This window comes from Protomyctophum bolini (genome assembly GCF_963924005.1).
Source record: "Protomyctophum bolini genome assembly, chromosome: 15".
In the NCBI taxonomy this organism is placed as follows: Eukaryota; Metazoa; Chordata; class Actinopteri; order Myctophiformes; family Myctophidae; genus Protomyctophum; species Protomyctophum bolini.
In genome coordinates, this window is record NC_137876.1 from 7,773,294 (window position 1) to 7,786,365 (window position 13,072).

The 13,072-nt window shown below is 44.9% G+C and overlaps 1 protein-coding gene across 1 annotated transcript; it reads left to right on the plus strand.

Annotated features, from left to right (window-relative positions):
- Positions 1 to 10,850: 10,850 nt before the first annotated feature.
- Positions 10,851 to 13,014, plus strand: id2a (inhibitor of DNA binding 2a). The gene is made up of 3 exons (XM_080783620.1): positions 10,851 to 11,333; positions 11,693 to 11,753; positions 12,352 to 13,014. Exons 1-2 carry the CDS (start codon positions 10,974 to 10,976, stop codon positions 11,747 to 11,749), a joined length of 417 nt encoding a protein of 138 aa, XP_080639746.1. The 5' UTR covers positions 10,851 to 10,973; the 3' UTR covers positions 11,750 to 11,753; positions 12,352 to 13,014.
- Positions 13,015 to 13,072: the final 58 nt, after the last annotated feature.

Consider the following 13,072-nt stretch of genomic DNA (forward strand, 5'->3'; position numbering starts at 1 on the left):
CAGCTTTTGTTACTTAAGGAGGGGAGAGAGTTCCGTAGTCCCCAGATGCCCTTGGCAGGAACGACAAATTGGCAAAGGAAAGGGAGAGGGGGGGGGGGGGGGGGGTGAAAGAGAGAGGGAGGAAGTCAGGAGAATGATGATACGGTGAGAAAGATAAGCTGAGAAGGGAAAGTAATTGGGGGTTCGGGTGCAAAATGGCCTCTGTGTGGGTCGGTCAGAGTATGCCAACAGAGGAAAGCACGAGAAAGTGTGGGCCTGAAGGTCTGATCCTATGAGCCGATGAGACGGGTGAAGGGTGGGGATGGGGGGGGGGGGGGGGGGGGGATAAGAGGCAAAGAGGATTAGGGCCATGAGACCTCTGTTGTGATCAGTTTAAAGCACCGGCTCTCCCAAGACCCACCCGACCTCTTCAACCGTGCTCACACCAGCAAATCTGCTTTTGGGAAACAAGACAACCTTTTCTGAAAACTGAGAAAACTTTCAGACACGTAATCCATCTGCAACCCCCGTGAGGAACCCTGAGGGTCCCTGAACACCACTTTGAGAACCTCTGGTTAAGTGCATGTGTAAAGCACATACATCTAACATCAATGTACTGACCGGAAGACACACAACAAACGTGCAAATGGACGAGGGGCCACCGTCTCTATCGTTCCATTTCCGAGTCAGATTTGTATTTTTTTTACAGAGTTCTGCATTATGCACTGCTTCTCTCCATGGAGAGGTATGTGCATGTGGGGGGGGGGGGGGGGGCTTTAGCAGATCTAGAGCCCAGATAAGACCAGGGATATACAGTATGTGCTATGACAACACCTTGCAGCTCTCTACCTTATACTGCAAAACACACGACACATAAATTACCTCCGTACTGTATAGCAATAACAACACAGAGCAACACGGGTGGTCAGAGATGGCATATAAAACGGAGCCATGAATCAGACGTCTCGGATCGCTTCTCTGTTTCCACACAAAGCCAGTGTGTTTCCTACATTAACTCTCTCTTCCCTCTGCGCTGTATAAATAGATAAAAGATTGAGTAAGAGCTGCATGCACGGCTGTGGCCGGAGGGTTTGAGGGTTATAAGGAAGTGGGCCCCGCTGCTGTGGGGAGATATGGCTGCCGTGGCCACGGGAAACAGACATGGAGTTCTGATGCTGGGTGGGGCGGCCAGAGTTCTGATGCTGGGAGGGGCGGCCAGAGTTCTGATGCTGGGAGGGGCGGCCAGAGTTCTGATGCTGGGTGGGGCGGCCAGAGTTCTGATGCTGGGTGGGGCGGCCCAGAGCTGCAAGTGTGATACTTCGTCGTACACAGCGTCGTACATGATGTCACACACTGTGAAAATATCCAATCTACAAGCTCACACAATGCGTCGCAGTCGCAGATGCAACGCTGTTTCACTTGTTTACACCTATAAACTAAACGTGTCTCCTGTCACATCTACAGTATGAACCTTGCCAATGTGTGGTAAAAATGTACGTTTGTAAAAGTGTCCACAACATGGCAATACATTATGTTGTTTATATAATATCTCTTGGTGGATTAGCTGCCATGTTTAGACGAATTCTGATGAAAGTAATTAGATGTTGACCCCCATAATGGACACTCCTTGCTTCCGCAGTGTTCAAATGTGTGACTTTAACCAATAAGTGTAAGGACTGTGTGCAATAATGAAGGTCACGCTCAGAGCTGGAGGTAGTTAAAAAAAAACGACATAATTGTGAAGTCAAAAAGGATATTTTCATGCTCTCTAGCCCCATCACATTTTTACATTTTGCGTTAAAAGGCCACGTAGACAACACATGCAGGCAGCAAAGACTTCAAGGCAGGTAGCGGGTAGCGATATCAAGATAACGTTATGTCCTCAGACCATGAATGCCTTTCGTGTTTGTTTTGGTACTTTAAAATCAAAACATGGCAACCTGCCAGCTGATGTCATACTGAAGGACTTTGAGTTAAATGTTCTTGACCATAAACAACTTTGAGTCCTCCTGTCCTTATGTGTCCACCACTAGTGTCATTTCAGGATATTGCTTGTTTTATGGGGTGCATGCACTATCCTTAATTTAATAACATACACGACACAACTTCAGGAGTGTAATCAGCCATCTGTAATGGATTGCATTTCGAGAATGGGCTTCCCGACCATGGATACACAAAACCACAGAATCCAAGAAGTCTCCGGCTGAGGTGGTATCACTTGCTAGTTTCAGGTCTCATATTATGCATTCTCAATTCCCCCTCGGAACAGAGGAAGTTGCAACGGAACAACGTCGTGGGAATGAAATTAAATTAAATGAGAACAGGAGGACTCACAGTTGATTATGGTCAAAAATATTTAACTCAAAAGTCCTTCGGTATGACATCACCTGACAGGTTGCCATGTTTTGATTCTAAAAGTATACCAAAACAAACACGCATGCAGGCATTCATGTCTGAGGTCATACTGTAATGTTATGTTGGTGCCGCTATCCCCGCCTTGATGTCTTCCCACTGTCATTACAGTGACGTTTGTTTATCAATTTCCTTTACACAAAACAAAAAAAATGAATCACTGTTATTCCCAAAAATATAAACAACACCACCGCTCTGTAGAAGTCTTAATGATGCACACCTCCATAACACACACACACACACACACAAGCACATACCGTACAGCCAAGGCAAGCAAATAGCATTCATCTGATTTCTTGGGCAACAGAAAGCTGTCTACAGGAGTGGTTTTCAACCTCTTTCATATCAAGGACCATTATTTCTTTCTTTCTAAGTTCCACCATTTGAATGGGATTTAGCCTCTCAGGCCCAAAACTACAGAATGTTGTTATCGATTTTCTGAATGTGTTCACAATTCCATGCTGTGTTGATGTGGTACCGTATAGGAGAGACAACAGCCAGACGTTATTCTTCTACATTCTCAAATTGTGTAAGACTTGTACATTACGACGTAATGCAGATGTTTAACAATATAATTGAACTCTTGAGTTTTACGCTCTCAAGAGTTAAAGATCTATAAAGGGTCAATTTTCAAGGTCAAGGTTAACAAGTTAACAACTCTCCATCACTTTGCTGGGGACCACCTGGAACAACCTCAAGGGCCACATGGTGGTCCCCGGACCACTGGTTGAAAACCACTGGTCTACAGCATCAGTTATGCTGCAGCATAAGATTAACAATGCTGCTCACAAACCAGACTGTAACCAACCTCTCCATGCTGCCAATCAGGTCACTTGTCATGCTGGACATGGGGTCTCAGTGCTTCAATACGCACAGGCAGCAAATGCATTTGGGGGGGGGGACTCATTTACATAGTTACTTATTCCCGGTTGTTTTGCTGTGAAGATGTGTGATTAGCAGTGGTGGAAGAAGTACTATAAATACGTAAAAGTGTCAATAAATACCTTAAAGATGGTGTAATGTTCTATGGCAGTGTATGGGACTGCCACTTAACATCAAGATAAAACCGCAGCCAATGAAGACAGAGTCGAAGGTGGAATTGACTGTTTACTTCATGACAAAGCGGTGAAAACTGCAAAAATAATAAAACAATACATTCAGAGTTAATTGTTCTTAATTGACAGCATTCCAATCATTTCACAACTAAATAAACCCAGGTAATTAACAATCATAAACACACTAGCTAAACCACATACACTCATCAGTGTTGATTAGTAGGATGACATACACCTGAGGCTAGGCTATGCTATGTTATGTTCTGCAGACAACAGTAAACATTTGTCAAAAACGTTTCCAAATACAAAAATAAACATAACAAAATACCAGAAAATTGCACAGAAAGTTAGCATATCTAACATCAACTGCAACTTACAGCATTGCCTCTCAAAAGCTTCCAAGTTGGTAGATGTTTTCTTTTCTTAGGCTTACAGCTCTGAACAGTGTGTGTTTACTCTCTGCACTGCTGCATCAAAGATGGTGCTCACAGGAAGTGACTCTCATTATATACTGATTTCTTCAAAATAAAAGCGCATGTACACAGGATGACAATAAAGTAGTTGCAGGCTTCTCTAAAGCGGACAGAAATACCAACATTGCTTAGAATTGCCTTAAAGGCAAGACAGATGGAGTGCTGCGATTGTTGTTTTTCTGTTTTGTATGTGTCTATGGAGTTAAAGGGATATTTCACTTTCAAAATAACTTTGTCATTTCATCGTCTACTCAGTCTTATGTCACCCCAGACAGTTTTTAAGTTGCTTGATTCAGTATTTAGATACTTTATATTAATTTTAGCTGCCCCACCCCCTTCCTATACAAAGCCATTGTAACTTCAAACTCCATTTTAACCATGATAGATTAATCAAAAACACCTGTCTTTTTTTCTGGTGACTGATATACTGTCACTGATACGTGAGGGGGCTGTGGTTTTTCATTTACCGTTTTCATTTATTTTTGATATATATTTTTTTGTCTCCTTCTTTTCCAAAAACTATTATTAAACATTGTACTTATAGGTACTTTCCGCCACTGGTGATTAGATCATTTACAAAGGGCTCTGCAGGTGATGGTACTACAAAAACTTTACAAAAGCATGCACATCCACAAAGGCACATGGCAAAAGTACACAGAAGAAAACATGATGGAGATGGAGTTGCCATGCTATATTCCTCCTATGAACATTAATTGGCATATATACCACCAAGACGGGTGATGGTCGCCCATCAGCACCACACAGCTCTCTACTTCCTTCCCTATAAGCACTTGGACATCTCCAGCCAGCTGTCAGTGCAGTGCAGTGCCCATGTGGACAGAGGAGGCTATACAGCCTCCAGGGAGGCTTGGAGTACATGGCCACCATACTACCAGCCTGGAAGGCACTCGGGCAGCCATGGTGCCTTTTGTCTCCCTGTCCAATCTGGCCACCTCCTCATCGTTCCCATCCATCTCCCCCCCAGTGCTTCCTGCCTGCCTGGGTGCCTGCCTGCTGCACTGCAGCCTCTCACATTACAATGCAGCAGAGCAGGGCCCTCCATGGCTGGAGCTCAGAGAGCAGAGAAGGGGAGGGGGGAGTTTGTGAGTGAGAGAGAGAGAGAGAGAGAGAGAGAGAGAGAGCTAGAGAGAGAGATTGGAACAACTATAGGACCAAACTTTCAAGCAGCAAATTGTTGCTTATATTAATACTTCTATGCAGCCTTCATCATTCAAATGCTCCAAGCTGATGTCTTAAGTAAAAAAATAAGTGAATACATACATCAATTAATTAATTAATTAATGAACATTCAATGATTCCAAACGTGTTGACACTAGTACACGCATTAGTTCTCTTCTGGGACCTGGATTCTGTCATGATAGGCTAAGGCTACTAGACTGATGCCGGATAAACAAGTAAGTTAGGCTATACTATAGTGTCAGTAACTTGGGGTAACACCAATTGTCTTGAGAGACGGAGAGCGTCGGAGACAATAGCTAAACATGCAAACCACGCCCCAGTGGGTCGATGATGTTGCTACAAGAGTCGTGCGCCACTGGTTCACAACATGTACACACACTCCACTACACGCGACAGACGCGTGGCGCACACAGAGAATAGCGCACATCACATCATCGTCACAGCGCTTTTTTGCCGAAAACACACACACACACACGCGCGCGGGACGGACGGAGAGGCAGAATATTTCCCTTTATTCGAACCGGGTCGCTGTTTCCCTGAATGGACGCGGATCTAAAAGGCAGGCAGGGGAGTGAAATGCAATAGCGCGCGGCGTTAGGTTAGACTGCAGAGAGAAAGTAGGCTAAAGTAGTCTACATCAGACAAAAGAAATGCAGGGTGGTCTTTGTCTTCTGATCGCAATCAGGCGAAATCTTACCAAAGTAGCCTAAAGTTTTGATTAACTACATTTGCTGGAGACTGTAAATAAATAAAAAACTATATAGACATATAGGCTACATATGCCAGAAGAGTCTTAAGTGTTTATTGCGTGCTGTAGTTAAGAAATAAATCAGCCTATTAGCCTATTCGGGTTTTAAATAAACTAGCAAGCTGTAAAACAAATGCGTCTCTTTTTGCGTAAAGCCAGTGGTTCTCAAAGTGAATTCCACGGACTTTCTGGGTTCCTTTTAAGGGAGTCTAAATAGACGCGCACAGGCTACAGTACACAAATGGACCCGTTTCTGGTTCCATTTGTACACTGACTAGTGTGTATAGAGTTATGGGGAGAGCATAACATGTTGTGAGTGAGGGAAGCGTTGGTGTGCGCCGTGCAGCTGCATGGAGCTGGACTCTTGGATCAACATGTTGAAGGAAGGGAGCTGGGCGCTCAGCAGAGCAGAGCAGACAGTCAGACGCCGGGGCTAGATGAGGGGCGCGCTGCGCACTCACTGCAGCCTGTTGGCAGCTAGCTATAGGACTTTGTTTTCCAAAACCTTATCTCCTGAACCCAAACTAATAGGTTGGTGACCGCGGGAGAGGGCAGACACAGAGAGAGGTTTAATTTGTTCTTCTAGTGTGAGAGCTTGAGGAATGTTGAACGTCTTTGACTTTGAGTGGCTGCGGTAAACATAAGCTTCGAATGACCTGCTGCAACCTACTTTTTAAAAAAACGAAGAAAAAAAAACTGCTCTAAAAACTTTTTTCTTTTCCCCACAGACTTGCACTAAACTTATACAGAAACAGAAAGGCATAATAACATGCACAAAGTAGGCTAATTGGTGCACTGGCTGGCAGGAGAGTTGCGTTTCTCTCTCCGATCTGCCTGGCTCTTTCTCTCTCAAACCACTTGTGTGAACTTTCGCATGCGGGCAAAAAAAAAAAAAGAAAAAAAATCCAAGCTTGGAACAGATCCTGTTCCAACAGTAACGTAACGTTAGACATGCAACATGCTATAATCGATGCAGGTGTGTGTGCCTGCCGGACGGTGCGGGCCCCGGAGCGAGCACAGCCCCGTCCGGCCGGAGGAGCCGAGAGGTGACGAATCAAAATCACATTCCGATCTCCCATGCAGGCAGTACAGGCAGCGCTATGCCTCGGTTCGGCCCCATTGATCAGCTGAGACCTCGGGCTGACTGACAGGCCCGGTCGCCATAGCAGCCGCCCGGACGGCGCCGCGAGCCCTGGCTGCAGGGCCGTAGTGAATGGGCTGACGTCACGGGGCTGGCGCCAGAGAGTCTGGAGCATAGAGTTATTATACAATAGAGAAGACACCCAGAGGAAATCCTGAAGCGCAATGGACATAGTGGCCGAAGAAGGTATTGCAGTTTGGTAAGGTTTTGCCCTCAAACACATGAACGCGCACTAGGCTCCGTCCACTCTGCCGGTCGCTCGCGCGTTCATGTGTTTGAGGGCAAAAATCCAGAATGCACAGGGCTCCTAAACCGGAAGGAGGAGTGGATTCGCCTCATGCGCTTCTGAGCAACTCAATGCAAGTGGACGGGAGGAGAACTTGGGTGTCTTCTCTATTGTATATATACTCTAAGGTCTGGAGGGGGACGGACCAGGGGCGGCAGGTTCCGCGAGAGAAACAAGCGGCCGGGGTCTATGAAAACAAGCTAAAAAAAGAGCCGAGCCCATATTATTATTCGGCCCTTTAGCTATAGTTTAACATAGTTTTATGTACATATAAGGCTGAAAATAGCAGCTCTACAAGCTCACAACCCTGATCAATTTGGAGCTTGTAGATCTGCTATTTTCAAATGGTTTTATTTATTTTTTACATGTGGAATATTTTAACAACACACATCATGTATGGCATAACATGGTTTCAGATGGGGACCGCAGATATGTATTCATTTGGGGGTCCTTGTCTTGACAATGAACCCCTGGATGGATTGTGAAACAAGCAACCAAAAATGAAACCCACAACAACTACAATTATTTACAAGCAACTTAACAGAAAAACAAGCCCAAAGTCACTTATAATAAGCGGACATGGCAACACTGAGGACGGACCCGGCCATCTCTCTCTCTCCCCCTCAGCCTCTCTCTCTCTCTCTCTCTCTCTCTCTCTCTCTCTCTCTCTCAGCCTCTCTCTCTCTCTCTCTCTCAGCCTCTCTCTCTCTCTCTGAGAGAAAAGCACTGGTTTGCTCCGCGCGGTACTGGCGCGTGCTCCCGTGCCGATCCATCACCTGTCAGGCATCAGTCAGGGTGTCATGCGAGATGTACACAGCTGTGGGAGCCGCCGAAAGCAAGAGGAGAGAAAATGGGGAAAAAAAATCCCATTTCACCAGATGTGGACACGAGTGCACGAATTCCACATATTAATTTAATTTATATATACTCCGCAGTGACGCGTTTGTTAGTTTGAATATCTTTTTCGGCAAGCGACGCCGTCATATTGCCGGGACTCCGCGGCACTGTATAGCGGCTAATATAGCCTAATTATAGGCTAGCGGTAGCCCTACCACTACCACTCTAGATACACAAATGCATCCTCAATAGCCCACGAGAAGCGCTCTGTGTCTGCATGGTGAATTGTTTGCCTGGTCGTATACCAATTTACAAAAATAGAAATAGGCTAAATAATAAATAATAGGATATGGTTTCTTCGACTATTATAGCATATACTTGGTCATAAGATGGTGCATGTCTCGCAAAAATATAGTGAAACATTTTCATCATGATGCTATGTTGTGAGCTTGCAGAGCTCGCTATTATTTTTTTTGAAAGTTTTTGATAATTTCTGACAAAGTTCTACAGCCCACTAGGGACGCCAGGTTGAAAGTTGGTAAGTCTTGAATTATAAAACAGGACAAGAGACCACTTTAATTCAGATGGCCTGAACTCCTGTTGGATATACGGGGAAATAGATATAGGCCAATCGATTTCTACACATTCTATTCCATGTCAAAACGAAGATCACTTATGTTTCCCATTATAAGATCCTCCATCAGCATCAGCTGCCTCTTGTGGCTGCAAGCAAATGCTTTTTATTTGTCCATTACAGATAATTAGCCTATAGCCCACTTTGGTTTGGAGGGTTTCTGTTTCCGCTATATACGTTCTTTGTCAATATGAATCTATTAGAACAACACAAAAAAAACAACAACAACTCATATGTTCTTCGAGCTTGAAAGCCTGTCAGTTCAGGTTCAGGGCCAATAACAATGGCCCTCTTCTGCACCTCTTTAAAAATGCATTGAATTCCGTGAGGAAATTTAATCCACAAAGCAAAACGAGCCCATCACAGCAGCCCACAACAGCCTCGGGGCAATTAGCTCGTGCCAGCCGGGCAATCAGTTAGTGCAGCAGCATCATCATCAACCCGCGCGCACCGTGCGCGCAGCGCGCAGCCCATCTCCACGCAGCTGAACAAGAATGATGCATGTTTGTTATCAGTGGTTCTCAAACTTTTCCGGGTCAATGAATGACCACCACATAGGCTATTCCCACCCCCCATACACACACACACACACACACAGTACACCTGAGATCAGGGATCCCCATGAGATTTGCGGGTTGTTAAAATGTGTGTTTTTTGTGTATGTTTTGAATCCCCCCCCTCCAATATGTCTTCCTTCTTTTTTTAATAGCTGCTCTAAGCTCATAACAGGTCATTCATGCATTGTGAGCTTGTAGAAGGCTATATATTTTCAGATAACCGAAGGGTATATACAGCCCCGAAGACCGCAGGCGTTTTTTATTTATAAGGGTCGAAGTGGTTAAACTAATATTGATGCTATGTGTTACTCTGGAACCCCCTCAAGGACCCCTGTAGGGGTCCCTGCAGGACCCCACTTTGAGAACCACTGATCTATACAAACAAATGGCTCGCTCTGGCAACATTAAAGGTGTCAATGGTATTTAATCTCTCGTGGACTTGGTCACGACATGAGAGATGCATGTCGCCTCAAGCCAGACTTTGATTAATCTATGGTGACATTCATTCATTCCCAAGTCAGTTCACACATGCACAGCAGTTGTTCCTTACCTGCTGGCCGCCAGTCATCGATGCCTCATGCTTCACTCATAAACGTGCACAATCAGGGTTGCAGAGTTGAACTAACAAGTCACATTTGAGCCGCACCCCATTCTGACACCTTAAAACAATCTTGCATATAGATAGGCAGCATATTTCAAATGAGTGTCAATCGCCTATATGTGATCATTGCGCGCGGGCGCACGCACACAGGCTTTGATAGCCTTTTGGACAGTGAAGTTGTGTGTAGCTATATAGCCTATAGGCTACTCACAAAACATAACGCACTTGAGTTGATCATGAAATTAAAAAAATATTTTTTAACGGCTTAATGGAAATCTATACGAAATACACCGACTCTACCTATACTCAAACAACCCCAGGTGCATCTGGCCACTTAAATTATTTAAACCATTATGCTATGGGTCACTGTGGCATGCATGTTGAAACGTGACGGCAATGAAATGGCACAAAATACGCCCGTATACATTTATGTAACGTTAAGATTTTGTTTGCGACATGTATACAATCGATCAAATCGTGAGGTGCCGCGCAGAGCATCATTGTGGCACGCATATAAAGCCCATAATAAGTTGTGTTTATCACTACTGTTTAGCCCAGTGGAAAGATGAATCCCTTAGTTTTCCACTTGAACATTCCGTCTCTTGCAAACGCACACCCAGGTTTGCCTGGTCTGGTGCGAATTAAGAATCATTAATTTTCTTGATCAGAAACAGGTAAGGCTCAATTTTCCAAATTACCCACCGGAGCTGAAGCGCGCTCTCGGTGCCGCCTCCAACATGCGTTGCCACTGGCAACGCGGAAGATAAGGGCGGCGCTACGTCGCGTTACGGACCGGCGGCCAATGGCGAAGCAAAGCGGCGGCGATTGACACGTCCCCACCGTCCAATCGGCGCGGACGAAAGCCCTGCGTCGAAAGGCCAGCCTGCTGGCTATATATACAGCACTGACAGCTTGGTATTTCAGTCTGAACGCTCAACGAACCGTCTGCGACTAGGAACTAGGAAAGCGCGACATTGACTTGACACAACAGAACCAACCGTGAGAAACTACTACTACTACTAAAAAAAAAACAACAACATCACCGACGAGATGAAAGCAATAAGCCCCGTGAGGTCTTTCCGGAAAGCGAGCGCGGTGAATCTGTCCGATCACACTCTGGGAATCTCTCGGAGCAAGACCCCCGTGTTGGACGACCCGCTCAGTCTGCTGTACAACATGAACGACTGCTACTCCAAGCTGAAGGAGCTGGTGCCCAGCATCCCGCAGAACAAGAACGTGAGCAAGATGGAAATCTTGCAGCATGTCATCGATTACATTCTGGACCTGCAGATCGCGCTGGACTCCAATGTCGCAATAACAACGAGCCTCCACCAGCAGCACAGTCCGCGGTCCCCGTCCAGGACCCCGCTGACCACCCTCAACACAGACATCAGCATCTTGTCGTTACAGGTAATTACGCCGTAGTTAAATGAGCTGCTTTTAATTGGCAAAAGCGTCTGGAAATCGATCCTCCGCACCTATATACAAGACCGTCTAAGGTTATTCGACTCAGCCCCGCGTGCGTGTGCGCGTAAAAGGATCCGATAACTGAGATAATTTGATTGGGGAATCTAATTTGAAAGGGAAATAATACCGTTTTGGGTTTTTTTCCTCGTTCACGTTTCGTATAAAAAGCGCATTCGCACACTAGTCTTTATACCACAACAGCACTGCTGGGAAGGAGAGAAAAAAACAACCCTGGCTGTGCGTTCCGTTTGAGGAGGCTTGCTTGAATTAACGTTCGGTTTATTTGTCTTGTTTGTTTCCAGTCCCCGGAGTTGCCATCAGAGCTGATGACAGATGACAGCAGGACTCTGCATCGTTAAAGCGGTAAGTAGACGTTGTGTCCCCTCCAGCCTGTCTCTCAGTCTGCTGGAGCAGAATGCAATAGAATTACCCGACATTTGTTCATAGCGCTAATGGTGTGCTGTCGTCACACATTGGCTGTGCAATGTAATGGTCCAATATGTTTAGCATGGAATGCGTTGCAAATCAAAATGGCAAGGATTATTTGTTTTATTATAATAGGCGGACTGTTATTCTGTGTATAAGAGGAGTCATCGGAGCTCCATTATAACCCTCGTGTCTCTTGTAACGAAGAGCATCTGTAATGTAAAAAAAAAAGGGAGAAAAAAAATAATCGCTGTTTGGATTGCTACTCGATGTCTGCACATAATTGGTACAAGAAGAGGGTAGGCGCCAGCTGAGCGGCAATTACGCTGATTCTTTTCCAGATTGTAGGCTTTAAGTTTGTGAGAAAGTGTGCGGCCCGTGCGCGTACATCTGGAGCGCAGGGGTTTTCGCTCGGGTTTTTCGGAGTGTTTGGTTTAAATGTTAAAACTGTGGCTTCCTCCCTGGCGCCAGTCTGTCCGGATCTCTGCCCTGGTTGCATGTTCTAAACACGCCTCTCTTTCTCAATCTTTTGCAGGTGTTTGGTCAAGAAACAAAACACACACACACAGACCTGGGAGCAGCAGGACTTTCCCCTCACCTCTGTCCACCCGGGCCTGGATTTCTTTTTTTTTGTTTTTGTTCTCCTTCTGACATTCAAAGTCAAGAGACTAATCGAGAGACTTTTGCTTATATGGGACAATCTTTATGTGATGTGTTTTCTGTTCTGGACACTCATTATTTAACTTAAGACTTTATTTGGTCCTTTCTGGAAATGGAAGGCGCTATATTCCCGACAGTGGGAGAAAAACAGAAGAGATTATTGTCACAAGGATCCCCCCCCCCCCCCAACCCCTCCTCCCAATTTTGTTTTGTTGAAGTCTTCGCTTTTTTTGCGGAGGTGGAACGTGAATAGAAGACAACTTGGTTAGTTACTGTAAAAAGTTTAGTCTTTGTCTTGTCAGAATTGTTGGCACATGAAGGACTGGACGTTGTAAAAAAAAAAAAAAGTGGAAAAAGAAAACAAACTCAAAATGAAACATTTGTGAACTCTTATCGGAGTTTTATCTTGTATAGTTGCAGGAATTTCAAATTTCTGCTGAAGTGTATTGCTGTACTTAATTATGCTGAAACTTTTTATAAAAGTAATGTAAATTGTACCTTTTTTATATAAAAAAATAAATCGAAAAGGTTATTTGAACACGTCTCATTTAAAACCACAATCACTGATGGGGGGGATGACTGGGGGATACGTTGAT

Bases quoted from the DNA above. Each gene is read 5' to 3' on its own strand.
- id2a (XM_080783620.1), top strand. From the start codon at position 10,974: ATGAAAGCAATAAGCCCCGTGAGGTCTTTCCGGAAAGCGAGCGCGGTG. The intron at 11,334-11,692 runs GTAATTACGCCG...GTTTGTTTCCAG, and splicing joins TCAGCATCTTGTCGTTACAG to TCCCCGGAGTTGCCATCAGA.